The sequence below is a fragment of the Equus asinus genome, chromosome 1 (genome assembly GCF_041296235.1).
Source record: "Equus asinus isolate D_3611 breed Donkey chromosome 1, EquAss-T2T_v2, whole genome shotgun sequence".
Classification (NCBI taxonomy): Eukaryota; Metazoa; Chordata; class Mammalia; order Perissodactyla; family Equidae; genus Equus; species Equus asinus.
The window spans coordinates 171,531,603-171,547,619 of NC_091790.1; the positions used below are offsets into that span (position 1 = coordinate 171,531,603).

General features: G+C 34.6%; 1 protein-coding gene across 24 annotated transcripts in view; it reads left to right on the forward strand.

Annotated features, from left to right (window-relative positions):
- FOXP2 (forkhead box P2) overlaps window positions 1-16,017 on the forward strand; it is a 522,105-nt gene that overhangs the window by 377,119 nt on the left and 128,969 nt on the right. For 21 of the 24 annotated variants that reach the window (XR_011503015.1, XM_070516813.1, XM_070506227.1 and 18 more), the window contains one exon: window positions 785-874. Coding sequence is in view for 20 of the 24 variants with exons in the window: in XM_070516813.1 (XP_070372914.1) it covers window positions 785-874 (90 nt within the window). In the remaining 4 variants the exon portion in view is untranslated. Of the gene's footprint in view, window positions 1-784; window positions 875-4,456; window positions 4,515-16,017 lie in introns of all 24 variants that reach the window. The other 3 variants (XM_070509128.1, XM_070508568.1, XM_070509612.1) reach the window with 1 other exon arrangement.

The following is a 16,017-nucleotide window of genomic DNA, read 5'->3' on the forward strand; positions in this document are numbered from 1 at the left end:
TCGCCAAACTGTCCCTCTTCTGGTAAATGGAATGCTTATATTAATTTCTTATGTTAAGTTTTATTTTCCCGTGTAGGAAAGAAAACATAAAAATAAATGAAAACATCTTCTATTTTGATTGGTATTCTGTCACACATAGAAACAAACCTGATTGGTTGAGTGGTAATTTCTTTGTTCTCTGATTTTGCTAAGAATGCAAATGAAAACCACTCAATTTTATTTGGCATTAAAACTGCACTTTATTTTGTCAAAGGAGAGGTTTCCCCTTGAATTGTAAGTACCAAAAAAAGTGTTTTTTATCTTTAGTGAAAATCCTTATTAATTCACTTTCAAGATAATCTGATGTTGACTTGTCAAATTTAATTACAGCTTCCGGTAACACTTGAAGTCTACCGCTTTTGCCTCAAAATTGTAATATGAAAATGCAAATTGAGTGATAATTTAGAAGGGAGTGGGCATTTTAGTTGAACACTCAAAGACAAGTTCCTTGTGGAAATGAGGTTATTGATGCATTTTATGATTTTTGCCTCTTTAAGCACTTTATACAAATTAACTTTATTCGCTGCAGGATTACATGCACCTCTGTGATTTTAAGTTCTATGTGTATGTTATGTGAGTTTTTTTCACATTAGAAGAAAGAGAACATTTAATGATTCTCTCTAGAAAGGAGGATGGGGGGAGGGGTTCTGATATATTAAAGCCTGTTACTATTAACTAAGGAATAACTGATAATCAATTTACCTTTCAACAAAATATTTAGATATTGCTTCCTTTCTACTTCTAGGCTCTCCAAGCAGCAAGACAACTTCTCTTACAGCAGCAAACAAGTGGATTGAAATCTCCTAAGAGTGGCGATAAACAGAGACCACTGCAGGTTAGTAAAGCACTCCTGTCCTTGGTCTTATTTTAAAAGATGTTCTTAGTGATAACAGATATGCAGACCCAGTTGTACACATACAGAAAATTATTACATTTGCATATGTAGGTAATTTTAATTCAAAAAGGGAACTCATTTTATCTTCTCAAAATAGAAAATAAAATTGTTTTCTATTAGCAGAGATTTCAAATTTTACGAGGTCACTTATTGCAAAAATTTTGTAGGAACTACATTTGGTATACACAGGCATAAAAAGTTTTGTATAACTCTCCCTTGTAGGATTTTAATGGAATTTTATTCACAAACAGGTTAAAATGTGGAATTTCTTCCCTGAAAGTGAAGTCATAGTAAAATGGTATGGAAGGAAACAAAGCCGTCTTAGACAACCCTTCCGCAGTTGTATCCAAGTGACAAATGCAGAAAACCTCCAAGGTTGCCAAAAATACTGTTTGAGTTTGCCAAGGAGTTATTGCTGTTGCTACAGTTATAAAAACACATTCTGGAGTTTGTTGTCCTTGCTCACTATGTTTGTCCTGTGAAACTGATAGTATGTATGTCTTTTAAAGTAACTTCTTGTTACATAATATAACCATTGTTTTGTGTAGTCTTAACCAAAATATATAGGACATTGGTGGTGAAGAAATATTTTAAGGGTGTATTTTGAAAATGTTTGGAAGGTAGAATCTGGAGTTGCATAAAACATCTTTCAAAATGTTTATCAGCTCTGTTACAGGATACCCAATACTATTTTTTTCAATCATGTGTTATATACATTCTAATAAGGCAAGCTTATTTTTTTTTTTTTAAAGTAAACGCCTTTCTTGTTGCTTTATTTTAACAAAAAATCTTGAAACTTTTTTTTTTATGGCCTAGCTGTCTGTTTTCATTTTCAGGTGTCCTCCCAGGTGTTAGTGACTAAGTCTTCTTACCTGACGGCCTACTGAAGCTTAGTTTGTGTAATTCTAGGCTACTGAGCTACACAGTCCAGAAACTACTTGTTACCTAAAAACTAGGTTAGATTCATGGTCCTGAGACAACTTTGAGATGAGAATTTATTTTCTTGGGAACAAACCCATTTGTGGGGAGTGGATGGGAAGGAGGGAGACGTGGGGACAGGGAATGGGTTTCAACAGTCTAAAGTACAGATGTCTGCCATGATTGCGAATGAAAATCACACTGAATCAGCCTGAGTTTAAGATTCATTTTAATTTTTTCTCTTTTAAAATAGATTTCACATTCTTTTGTTTTAACTAATCAGTAATTGTGTAGTGACACCCTTTCCTCACCATCATCTCCCTCCCCAAGTAATAACAGTAATTGGAGTATTTCCATCCAGTTATCTGATTCCCTGAGAGCCTCTACCATACATTTACATGACAGAGACAAATTTACATAGAAGTCACAGAAGATGGCACATGAAATGTTGATTCTCACTATGGCTTCAGACTGGGAATTTTCCTTTCTTGTTGGTTTAGATGCTGTCAGCATAAACCAAAGGTAGGAAAGAGTTTGTTGTTTCGAATATCTGAAAAACACTACATATTGTCCCAGTCCTATTTTATCATGTCTCTTGACAAAATAGACAAAGTAGTTGTCCCCTCCTCCCCAAAGCTAAGTCCAGTAGAAGTTTCTTTATTGCTGGTTACCAGGGTGTCTCTGCAAAGAACTGCTGGGCTTCAGTTTTTCTGCTTTCTTTTTTTGTTGTGTTGTAAGGCAAAGTTTGATACTTTGTGTAACCAAAATACACATAATTTTTCTTGGAAAACACACACATATATAATGTGGGAATATTAATGACTCTAAAATAAGAAATTGTTGCTCATGTACCAAATGTTGTATAAATAAAGTTTTGAGCAGAAGTCCTCAATTTTATTATTTTATTATGAAAAGGGGATTAAAAGTATTATAAAGACTTTTTAACAATTTCAGTTGCTAACCATGACTAGCAAGACTTTCACTGTGTCACTTATATTTTCTGATTTGTGATTCATATTAATATGAATATATCTCCATTGTACCGAATTTAAAACTGTAGCATTTTATTATTTTGTCATTTTAATAAGATCTCATGCCAAAATGTCGTAGGAATGAAAAGCAGTTTTTATGAATGAGAATTTAGAAATAATGAATGAAGACTTATTTGTTCACCAAAATCTATACTGCAATTAATATGTGAGTCTACGTTTTTGTATTTCATAGTACTTGATAAGCTTAGCAACTGGAAACATGCTGGGATTGTATTAAAAATCTAATAAAAACCTAATAGCATTTTACACTAGCTTACATAAGTTGTCAAAGGGGGATATTAGATCTTTGCATCTGCAAATACTATTTAACGTGAGTTGCACTATTTGCCACTTATGTTAAAGAAGAGTAGAATATTTTTGTTAAACTTTTTAACCACTTAATATGAAATTAACACTTAAAAACTTTTATGATTCTTTCACAGTCTGGTTGTTTTTCTACTTAACTTAGAGTTTAAACAATCATTCACAACAGAGTTGGCGTATATTATCTTTGAGAATTAGAACAAGATAATTGGAAATGTTTCAAAATCTGCACTTGCAAGGCAAGGTATTTGGTGTTAATAATAGATAATAGGGGTTTATACTTTATTAGGCATAACATATTTTTAGAGGACCAAAAGAGATATTAGGTGTTTTTCATTTTAAAATAGAGTTTTGATGGAGAACTATTTTATCAAGTTTGAAAGTACAGATTTTTAAAAAATCTGTTTTGATGGCTCAAGTCACAAGAACAATATTTGGTTGCTTGTTAGACTCAACTGAATTTCTTTTAAATGTTGAAAAGCGGTGGGCAGATTTGAAGGGTGACATAGTAGACAGTCTATTTCTAGCAGACTAGTATTTATCTACTGTTACTTTTTCATTTACATTTTTTCAGGTTTTTTTGCTACAGATGGCATAGATATTAGCATATCTTATGCAGAATGGAAAGAAAAACATCACATCTGACAAGCTTGAGTACTGATTGTAGTTGTGATTTCACTTGCATGTATAGATATCTGAATATATGTATTTAAAACATGTTTACATATCCTATTCATTACATGAAACACCAATTGAATAGGTCCAATCAGTAGGTACATTGATTAATGACATATTGATGAATAATATATAAAGATTGTGATGCAAATGGGAGCTGATATTAACCTAAGCATTACCAGATGTTTCTTCTTTACATTCTTACTGTGTATCCCAGAAAAACATACCCTAATAATAACAACTGAAGAGGGCCTCATCTTAACTTGTTTCACTTATCTGTATCTACTCCCAGCACTTCCTAGACACGATATACTTATAGTGGTCCATAATGAGGAAAGTTAGCCAAAGAGAATATGTAATGCTTTCAATTTCATGAAACTAATTTCAAGATTAAAAAAGAGTAAATTCACACACACACACACATATACAAATATGCACACATGCACACTTCCATAGTCTATAAGTAAATTGTTTTTTGAAAAATACATTATCAATTTTCTAGCCTATGACAAATCTACTTAATTTAGTTTAGGTATGAAAATTGGTCGCATTATTGTTCTTGTTACATTTACAGCCATGAGACAGACTTGTGGTTCTTCAACAGCTGTGCAGAGCAGAGACGTAAATTTAAGGTAAATGCCATTGCTTTGCTATCTTAGATGAATATTAGTATGTAGCATTGTAAGCACTTCCTTCGTTGTAGGTTAATATCTAATATAAGGTTCTCTTTTCCAACAGATAATTAAAATTAAAAATTTTTTTTTGTATAATTCTGTGTTAAATAGTTCTAAGAATAGAATAGTAAGAAGCCAAAATGAATTAAACCTAGGGGTCTTATTCTGACTCTGCCACAAACTAGTTATGTAAGTTTGAGGAAATCACTCAACATCTTTAAAATAAAAACATCTTCAAAATAATGACATATGTCCATCCATTAATAACTCATGGACAAAATATAATATTCTCTGGTTAAATATTCAGGTTTTTTTTTTTTTAACGAAGTGATAGGCATCTTAATTTTTCAGGATAGCTGTATCTTGTTGGATATTAGCTTATAAGTTAAGGATTATGTTTGTTTGTTTGTTTGTTTTCAGTTATAAAGCACTTTATTAATATACCATAGCCAAAAATAATGCTTTGAAATCAAAGTATCAAATCTCTTATGTAGGGAAACCATTGTGCAAGGATCATTTTGTGTAACATCTAAGAAAGCTTTGTTTTGTTTCATGCCTTGAATTCATTTTACACATTGCTTTTAGAAAAAAATCTAAGCTACACAAAGAATTATTTTACCCATGTATTTACTTTAATAATCTACATTAAAATATGTTGTGCTATAGTACAATTTAACAAATTTCTACCTTTTTCTACTTCTTCACTCCAAAATGTTAAAATTAGCATCAGCTAACAAAACAAGAAATTCTGCAGTAAACTAACCAGGATTTCTAAAATTTCCTATTCTAGGGAAAAAATCAAGAGTAAAATATAAAAATGTATAAGCAATGAAATATTTATTCCAGGGGAAAACACTAACTCTGGGCTAAAGAATCGGTCATTGATAAATATGTTTTAGGAAAATATGAAAGTCCATTTATACAGTAGTAAAGAATGAAATTGAGTATTTCCTTTTCAATATTAATTTCTGATTTCCAGTATATAAGAATTAGAGAGATGCTAAAACACATTTTGTTCCAAATATTGAAAGCAACATAATTTAAAAAATCGCGATATGGTTTTGAGTAGAGCAATCTACTGTGATACAGAAAACTTGGAAGTTTTAAAAGGTATTTTTTGCTATTTGTACTCTCTGTGTATCAAAAGAATAAGGATTAAGTATTGTTTTTATATCATAAATTTTAAAAAAGTTTAATTTCAAAACTATTAACAAGGACAGAGTATGCATTATATGGCTCTGACTTTCCCATTCCAGTAAGGAACATTTCTTAAACGGCAGCATAAAATACGCAGTTTCATAAGAATGTTATAGAATATAATCTTTCTTAAAACACTATGATGTTGCCACCTGTGGCCAGCTGCTCAAGGCTGACACCCTGTGGAGGACGGTCCAGGATGTCTCATCCATCATTGCTAAGTGCACTTGTGTGGAAAACTTGCGTCTGATCTCCTCATAGCATATAGGAGAAAGAACACATTTTGGGTTGAAGCCTACCTTTGCCCTTAATTAGTAAGACATTGGATAGAGTAACTTGGTCTCTTGGAGCCTGTTTCCTCATCTCTAAAATAGACATAAAGATACTCACTTTGCAAAATTGTTGTGAAGACTAAAAAGAATACTATATAAAGTAACTATTATGAATCCTCGCACTTGTAGTGAGTTAATAAGTAATTTCCATTATGATCAGCTCCAGGAAATTGATATTTAATCCAAGACTATCATAAATATTCTACAATATGATTGCTTTTATTTGGCCATTATTTTCACTATTCACTATGACATGAAGCGTGCCTGATTTATAAGAAAGGAACAGTGAGTGTTGTAGGTACTACTAGAGTATCTCCCCCTGCTATAGGCCCCCACACGTGTACTTCACACTCGCCACACATAAACTTATATTTCAGTGTTTCTCTTTCCTGTTAGACTGTGAGCTCTGTGACAGCAGGGACCATGAATGTCCTGCTCGTCTCCAGTGCCTAACACAAAGCCTGGTGCAAAGGGACCTCAATAAATACTTGCTGAAACAATGAAGGAAGAGGAGATAGTGCTGAGTGGAGAGTGGAAAGAGGTTGGAGGGGGACGCTTCATTCATTCAGTGTAAATTGAGTATCATGTGTAATATCCTCAGGGACTTATGATTTAGTTGAGAAGATAGTAAGACTTGTACACAAATATCAGTCCATCGTGGATGTACTATAGGAAAGTCACGAAATACGATAAGCATTTAAAAAATGAAATGATTAATTTAGGCTCAAGTGATCAGGGAAGGCTTTGTCAAGAGGTAGCATCTATATTGGAATTAAAGAAATTTGATAGAGAAAGCAAAGGACATTTTTGATGGAGAATTTTTCAAAAGATGTCATCAAAGATGTAGACATAAGAAATTATGAGTTCTGGTTAGGCAAGGGTAAGCAGTTTGTTTTGAATAGCATAGAAGGGTCATACTAAAGGGATAATGAATGGGTTGGAGGGCTAGAAATACACATCTCTGACTGTACAGAGCCTGAAATGCCAAGCTAATGAGTTTGTATTTTATGGTTTAGGTAGCAGGGACTATTAAAGATTTATGATAAGAAAGTGATATGATCACAGCAGTGTTTTGTGAAGATCTAGCTAACAGTGGTGCATTTGGAGGATGATTTTGGGGAAGGGAGTTGTGAGGAATCTGGAGTAAAGATAATCTTTAAAAATTATTTAAGTAGGCATGATGAATTGAGCATTAGACATGTTGAGTTTGAGGTGATGGCAAGAAAAGTAAGTTGAAATAGGAAGCTTTTAGAAAATTAGAAAGAGCTTGACGAGAGATCAGGGCTAGAGACAAATATTTGTGAAAGAATCCAGTAGTGATAGATGAATTTATGATAGTGGAAGGGATTTCTGAAAAAGGTAATTTACAAAGTGCTCAGTTAATATCCACCTTTTTTAGAGGAAGAAGAATCAAATTAGCATTTAATTTATCAAGGAAGGTCAAGGAAAGGGAGAGTTTTTAAGAGATGGAGCTTGTCAGCCCTATCAAGCAGCGTCCATGAGGATGAGCATTTTCATACATGCAATGTTGGATTGCCACATTGGTGATTTTTAATCCCCCTCTTTCTTTATCATTCCCTGGTAACTCAGGATCTGCAATACTTAAGTGATCAATAATGAATGGGAAAAAAATCTTACTTTAACATGATGTTAAATAGAAAAGAGAGAATTAATAAATGTACTTTTGCTTCTCAGATTGCTGTGTCTCCATTTGTGTAAGTACATGTATATGACATATATAATACTACGTTCCCATATATTAAAAGTGGAAGAAGACTACTTTTCAGGAGGTCAAATTTTATCTTTTCTTAGCTACTCAAGCACTTGCTTCTTTCTGTAATCCATTAGGATTTTAAGTATATATTCCCTTGACTTCTCTACCCTAACTAAAGTGAGAGGAAGAAAGAAATAGAACATTAATATTGTTAAGGGAGCTCTCCATAGGATTTAAGACTTAGGCTGTGAATTTTATCTTAAGATGTTTGGAGGTGTTGTACAAGCTAAATTGAATGACAAAGTGAAGAACAGTGTCAGTACATGATTAAAGACAAAAAGTGAAATTATTTTGAAATCCACTTGCATTTAAGATTCGTTGTGTTTCTCTGTGGATTCTATTCATATCTTTCTATCGTCCTGCATTCTACATTTCTACTTGGTTTTCTTGAAACGTCTCTGCTACCTTCACCTTTTCTACTATACTCTTTCTCCCTTTATCCTTCTGTTCTTTTCTGTCATCATGTAATCTTGTCCATTTTGCTTTATCTCTGTCCCTTTAGTCTCACATTGAGGAAAGAGTAACTTTAAATGCCTATGATTATTTAATCCTATCTTGAACCTAAAAGGTATTCTAGGATACCATCTTACTGACAGAATAGTAAAACTGTGCTGCTGCGTAAAATTCTGCTTTCGATATTTAGTTCTTATCTTGGCCCAAGAATAGTTTCCTTCATGCTATTTAAAGTTGTAGTTTTGGTATGAAAGCAAATCTCCTGTTGAATGTCTCAGCTACTTACAAGGACCTAGAACCCTGAAGCATTTCATTTAGTGCTAGAAATCTCCTGTTCCAGATGACATTTGTAGACGACTCTTTAAAAGTCACCATCAGAATGGTTTCATCACTCCTTAAATCTTTTTGGCAATTTTCCCAGAAAACTAATTAAGAAATGAATATTCAAAATAGAATTGCTTGGGATGGTTATATTAAATGGCTAGTTTTTCTAAGCAGATCTTAGTTTGTGCTAATTGTGATTATTTTAATAACACTGAATTTGGAAGCATAGCATTTGAAATGATCAAACAGAAGTGTAATGAATTGTTCTTTCAAAAATATTTAAGTCACCCTACCTTAATATGAAAATCATATAAGCTCATTATAAGAAGCTAACGTGATTTTAAGTTAAATTATGGTTGGGCACTAAGTTACTTTTCCCAAAGGCACTTAATAAATGTTAATAAATTGCTATAGTGTAGTAGATTTTTTAAGATGAAAATTATGTTCTCTGATTAGATGAGGAAGAAACCACTCATGAGAACTAATTATAGTAGACTCTTGACATTCACAAGATATGCATCCTGAGATCTTCATGAACCCTCCAATTCAAGAAATTCCCAGTTCAAAAATATGGAGAGGTCTGTATAGTCTTTCTTCCAAATACTGTCCTTATTCTGAATCAAGCTTCCATTGTCCTGTGCAAAGTGTAACACAACTTTCCAACTTGCAATAAGATTTACCTCTTGGTTAATGTCAATTTTTAAAAAATAAACAGTTTTCTTCACATCATAGGTTTTCCTACATCAGTGACAACAGGTAGAGAACAACACTGCATTCGTGATAGAAGAATCCATAGGAGCAGAGGAGTTGGTTTATGGATGTGAGAGGTCAGCAATCTAAAGGCTGGCTCAGCCTCCCAGCGTGTTGGTTCAGTTTCATGGCTCGGCAAATTACAAAGGTGTGATGTCTTGGAACCTTGGGGTAATTTGAAAATAATCGGACCTATCCTCAATGTCTGTGAATTTTAAGGGTCGACTCCACTGGATCTTGCAATCTAGCATCTATGAGGAAGATCCAAAGTGAATGAACAAGTTCCCCCTACATTTCTTGCTGATATTTTACTTGAAGTATTGAGAGAGGCACTCAGTATTAATATTTTCCTCCTTCTTAAATGTGAATCTCCATTGACATCAGTAAATTACCTGGAGTACTCCTTCGGAGTAAAAGTTGCCTGGAATGTTTTTTAAGGGCATGTGGGAAAGCAGTGTCTTGGGAATGACGAGAACTCTTAGAAGTTGTATGAGTAGAAACTTTATTTTAATGACCATAGGTCGTTGACTGATTTGGCCCGGGCATTCTGAGCCGGGTATTTTCTCTCTCAAGTTTGAGAGTGTCTATTTAGATTCAGTTCACAGTGGAAGGTCTCGAATCACGTCCGTCTGAGCTGAAGGTGTTTGGTGGCTATTTTTTAATAAAGGTTTTATTGTTTGGTCATGCCAATTTTTATAGTTTTATCAGAATAGACATAGAACATGTAGTACCTAGTAGTTGAGCATTTTGATAACACAATAGACATAAAATTCCTTTGCACAGTATACAAATTCTTACACTTCTAATGCTAACGCTTGCATTGCTGAAAAAGCTGCTGCCTTGATATCTTCTACTGCTAGTTCTACTGCACACTCTCAAGTGACAAGCCAGGGAACATGTTGAACATTGTGATATGCTGACACGAGGAAACTCTGTTGTCTCATAGAAAAACTGTAGTAATTCTCCAATAGAATATCTTCGTAAAAACAAAAACCTGTAAAGAATAAAATCATTCTCTCTATATTCCACCTTCTTCCCAAGCATGTAATAGACTAAAACATATTAATTAGTGATTAAAATATGATCAAAGTTCTAGTTTCTCAAAAATGTGGGCATCATTTAAAGTTTTCCTTTTGTTCTGGGAGAATTATTTGCCTTGATCAATAACCATCTCCACTCTCCTCACAGTCCTATTGCTCATTTAGGCCAGTAGTTTTCAAATAAGAAATTACTTGAAAACATTTTAAAAATGGAAAATCTTGAGTTCACCTGAGACCATTGAGTTAATATTTAGTGGGATGGAATCTTGGAAAACCAAAGTATTTTAAACTTTCCAGAAGACTCTAACATACCTGGTCTAGAGTCATATGCGGGGGTCCTGAACTGCTCTTCTGCAAGAGGATAGTGGCTCCCTATAATAAAAAGTACTGAATCTGAATTCTCTTATTAATATACTGTGTCATTTTTCCTTCTCTGGGACTCAGTGTTCCAACCTACCCAATGAAAAAGCTGAACTAGTAATATTTCAGGTTCCTTCCAGGGTCAACAGTCTTTGAATGCCAGTGCTGAATTTTGTTTTATTTGTTTGGGTTTTTTTTATATGTCTTTAAATCTGAGCTAATTAAAAAGGCCCTGAGCAGGTTTCTTGAGATCCTTTGTTTCTGTTCATTCTTTCCAGGATCATTTCCAACAATATTGTCAGAATTTTAGTTTTACTATCATCAGTTCTTATGTAAAATCATCACTAATAAACTCATTCCCTTCTTTGATTTTTTAAAAATAATACCTGCTTTCTAAAGTCTTCAGTATATATGCACTATGCCCAATTGACCTCTCTTTAGATTTAGATATAAACCTTAAGAAAAAAACTCACTGTCTTTGAAGATAGCTGTGTGGTGCGGTGGCCCTGGTGATCTCATTGTCTCCCACCCACCTTTTACATGTTATATGAGCAGCAGTGTCAAACTCCTTAAAGTTCCTCTAACATTGCTTCATGTCTCGTGCAGCTGACCTTGCCCTTCTCTTTTCTCAGTATGCCCCTCTTCCCCTTTCCATCTAGAAAACTTCTGCACAGCTTTTAAATTTTCGTCGTCAGCTACTCTATGAAGTCTTTGATACCCTTTCCTGACACACATGCACAATGTAGAATTCAGTAGTCCTTTCTGGGTATTACTTCTATGTCTTATACTTCTATTCTTGTATGTCTCACACTGAATCATAATTACTATAGGTTCCTCGAAGGCTGGGGCTGTGTCTTACTCATGTCTGGCACATAGTACGTTTTGCATAACTGTGTGGAGTTCATAGGCGAGAGCTGGTCTACAGCCTCATCAAGTACCTCCTTTCTCCTAGGCTCCTAGGCTTTCAGTTGCCTTACTGGGGTATCTCAACTCAGATCAACTTGTTTCAGACAGAAATTATTTCTCTCTCTCTACCCTTATCCAATGTTTTCATCAACTTTTCCTGATTCTATTCTACAGTCTCCAGCTGTATACCCTTCTGATCTGATTGGGCCATACTCCTCTGCCCTAACGTGAAAATTTCCCGTTTTTCAACCTCTCAGCATGGCATAAAAGGCTATACGTCATCATACGCCTGATACATGATAACCATGACTTAATACTTCCTTCTTAACTGAACATACTATTTATTCATTTATTCATTCATTCACAAATGTTTATAGTTTGTTCCTTATGTACCAGGCACTTTGCAAGGCACCAAAAACAATAAGAACTTTGACATCTACTTACTTTGTTTTTGTTTCTCCATCTGTCTAGAAGATTCCCACTCCCCCCTTATCTAGTTACCAAACTCCTACACAAACTTCAAGGCCCTGTTCCCTTAAGTCCTCTCTGACTCTTCAAAGAGAAATAATCCCTCATCCATGTTTATTTCCAGAACCTGTGTCATACTTTTATTTTATTATCCTACATGTATTAGTTACTAAAATAGATTATACCATATTTTATTATAATTATTTGGTTACTCTAACTCAGTTTCAGACTCTAAACTATGGAGGTCAGAGATTACATGTCATTTCTAACACATTGCTCGGCACATGGTGTTTGCTAAATAAGTCTTTGCAAAATTGAATTGAATTCTGCAAACTGAATTGCTCCTTCTTTGTCAGAGTAAGTGCAGGGTATCACTTCTGTTCAACCTGATAAGATAAGTATGAAGTTATGGTGTTTATCAGCTTCACTGTTTTTGTAGAAAGAAACTTATAAGCAGACATGCATATCATTAGAAGACAAGATTCAGGTCACATTACCCAGGCCATCTCACGTTACTAATGTATTTTGTCTTTGCTCCAGTTAGGCAGGCTGTTTATAAATAATACTTCAACTGATTCCTTTTCCTGGGTAGAGAACATGTAATGTACTTATTTAACAGTAACAATTAATTCTTTCTCCGTTTATCTTTACCTAAATATTTTCTTTCCTGATTCTGTCTTATGGTTTATGAATTTTATATACACATACGTATTTTGTTTATAATAATCCATTTACCCCCTATTTAGTCTATTTTTCAAACAAGATAGACTGCTTCATTATTCTGTACTAGTCATGCTTCTAACCCCACTAAATATCAGTGATGCTTTTACTAGGAAACTGGAAGTAAGAAGTCTGCTTAATCAGGTGATATTGGAAATGTACAGGATTACAAATGAGATGTATGAGATGTGAGGATTTCTCAAGTATCTTCAAGAAACTATACTTCTTACATGATTTATTGGTATATAATTTTTATGACTTAATTATGTCTATTGCTTCAACCATGTGAATTTTGGATATTTCCATTAAAACACTATCTAAATTTACTGTGGAGTTTTATCAGCTGCTCTATTTAGAAATATAGATTTATTTTTCTCGTGAAACATGAACTCTGTAGACAGGCAGTCCAGATTGGTCTGGTACATCTGCTCAAGGATGATACAAAAGACCAAAGTTTCTTTTAGCCTTTTAGTAAGAAGGAATTTTCTGTTTTTTTTCCTAGGAAAATTTAGAGAGACAAAAACCTATATATTCATGTGACTCAAGGTCAGTGGGTTATAGGGCTTTATTCTAAGTTTTAATATTTTAAATTATAACTAAAATGTTATTAACGACTCAGTATACATTCAGTACAGGAAAGCACAATGCAAAGTACCCTAGCCAAAGCGATTCTTCCCCTGCAAGAAGTTGCTACTGAAGCTTGGCAGGGCTGGTGATGCACCCGGTGGACTTACACAGAATGTGTAACAGACACTAGAAAGTTTAAATAAGTGAAGCATATGCATATTTTGCAAGTAGAGAAGCAAGTGTTTTTCAAAGGATGGTAAAAAAAAAGTTATAGAAGCTGAATTTTGAACAAGTTAAGGTCAGAGAAAAATTTTCATTTGGCCATTATATATTAGGTTCTGGTACTGTTGGAAAGCTCGTGAAAGTCCTAATTTTCCTTCCAGCTATAGTGAAGATAAAAGAGATTTCTATACTTTTTCTGTATTTCCTGCAGTAATCTGAGTTATAAACAGCTACACTAGAAAAAGAGGTACTTTGGGGCATCTAGAAGTTCCGAGGAAACCTTCTTGCTCTCCCTCACCTCCAGCCCCGCTGACTTCTGTGAGTTCCTGCTGTGTTCTGGCTTCCAGAGACTTTGCCTCTGATTGGTCATTTTTTTTTTTTTAAAGATTTTATTTTTTTTCCTTTTTCTCCCCAAAGCCCCCGTGGTACATAGTTGTATATTCTTCGTTGTGGGTCCTTCTAGTTGTGGCATGTGGGACGCTGCCTCAGCGTGGTTTGACGAGCAGTGCCATGTCCGCGCCCAGGATTCGAACCAATGAAACACTGGGCCGCCTGCAGCGGAGCGCGCGAACTTAACCACTCGGCCACGGGGCCAGCCCCTCTGATTGGTCATTTTATCCCTACATAAACCCCAGAAATGGTTGATACTGTCTCTGTTTTACCTGAAAGGAATCAGAGAGACAAAAAGTTCAGTAACTTTCCCAGGGACCAGGGTTGAATGTCAGCTTTTCCACAACACTTTACATTTGAAACGAATGGATCATTTCCTGAGGAATTCTCAGTTTCAGGGCAGGCAGGAAGATATGAAGGGCAGACATTTCTCGTTCTGTGAAGGCTGCCTGTCTGGTTGAAGGCTGACAATTCTGGGGGCGTAAGAATGGGAGGTGCCCGTCCCTAAGCTATATGTGACTCTGCCCAACAAAACCAGGATTATTCTTGTGGTGTTTGTCCTCAGTTCATCCAGGGCACCTTGAGAATAAGAATGAATCATTGGTTTGGATCTGAGATACTGTAAATGCATAATGATTTTTAATAATCTCACCTTCTCGAATAGGTCCTGCATGCTTTCTAGTAATTATCCGGAATGAAATTAAAATGAACTTAGTCCATCTTCTTAAAATGTGTGGTTTATGGAATTAGTGTAATTGGATTTTATCTTTCAAACATAGGAAATAGTGTACAGAACTTTTCTTTAGAGAAATACATCATAAATTTAGAAAGCAAAGAAAGTAAGCCAAATAATCATATTGTTTTTATTCTCTGTAGTAAAATTGTGACTTTTAAGGATTTGCCTGTTTTTTTGATCTACTCTTACTGTATGTGATTTCTTTTAATTTTATTTTTAATATTCAGTTGTAATAGGCATTTTGCATATTGTTCATCCAGGAAGATCAAACTCCACTGCCTTGCCAGTCCAAGCAGGTGTATGGTGGACTGGGCACAAGGTATTAGGGAGGACTTGGAAATATATTGTACTTGAGAGCTCATGTTTCCTCTGAAGAGGGTATTTCTTTCTTTCTCTCTCTCTCTCTTTTTTTTTCTTTTCCTCCCTCCCTTCCTTCCTCCCATACTCTGACCTTCAAGCCCTATTTTGCAACCCCTTTGTTAAATACTAGAACATTTAAATCAATCTATGAAATACAGAGATACATATGAATATGGTAAAAAGGGACTCTTGGGTACTTTATGATTAGTGATTCGTGAGTCTTTGAAAACACCAGAACTTGCTGGAAGCAGTGTGCATTAAATACTCAAGTTTCTGACAGGTTACTCTGTGCTAATATGTATCTTATCATCACTAAAGGGTCAAAATATCATTGATTCACATTGTCATACCAACACAGATTGCTTTAAAAGAAACATCTGTTCTTGGACTAATTGATAGCGAGGAATATTTCTTAAAAACTCAATTAGAAATGATTACTTAAGCAATAGGCAATTGATGTCGTTATGTTATTTGGCATGTCCATTTAACAATATCCCACACTGCTAGACTAAAGCAGAGGTAGGCTAATATTATCACCACCACCTTTTTGCTTGGTATTCTATTCAAGAAGATGTTTATTTAAAAAAAAAAGAGAGGTCAGGAATAATGTAGGAATAAATTGAAAAGCCTACTCTATAGAATCTCATATGAAACAAATGATTGTCATGCTTCAGTGGAAAAAGAACGAGCTAAAAACAAAACAGCAATAAGACTTAAAAAGTGATTTACAGTATTTCCATGTATGAGAATTTACATCCTCAGTCAATCAATCCTTCCAAGAAACATGACTAAATGCCCTCGTGTGTTAGACACTTTGCTAGGCAGACACGAGGTACCAGAGGGGATTCAAAGATGTTCCTAT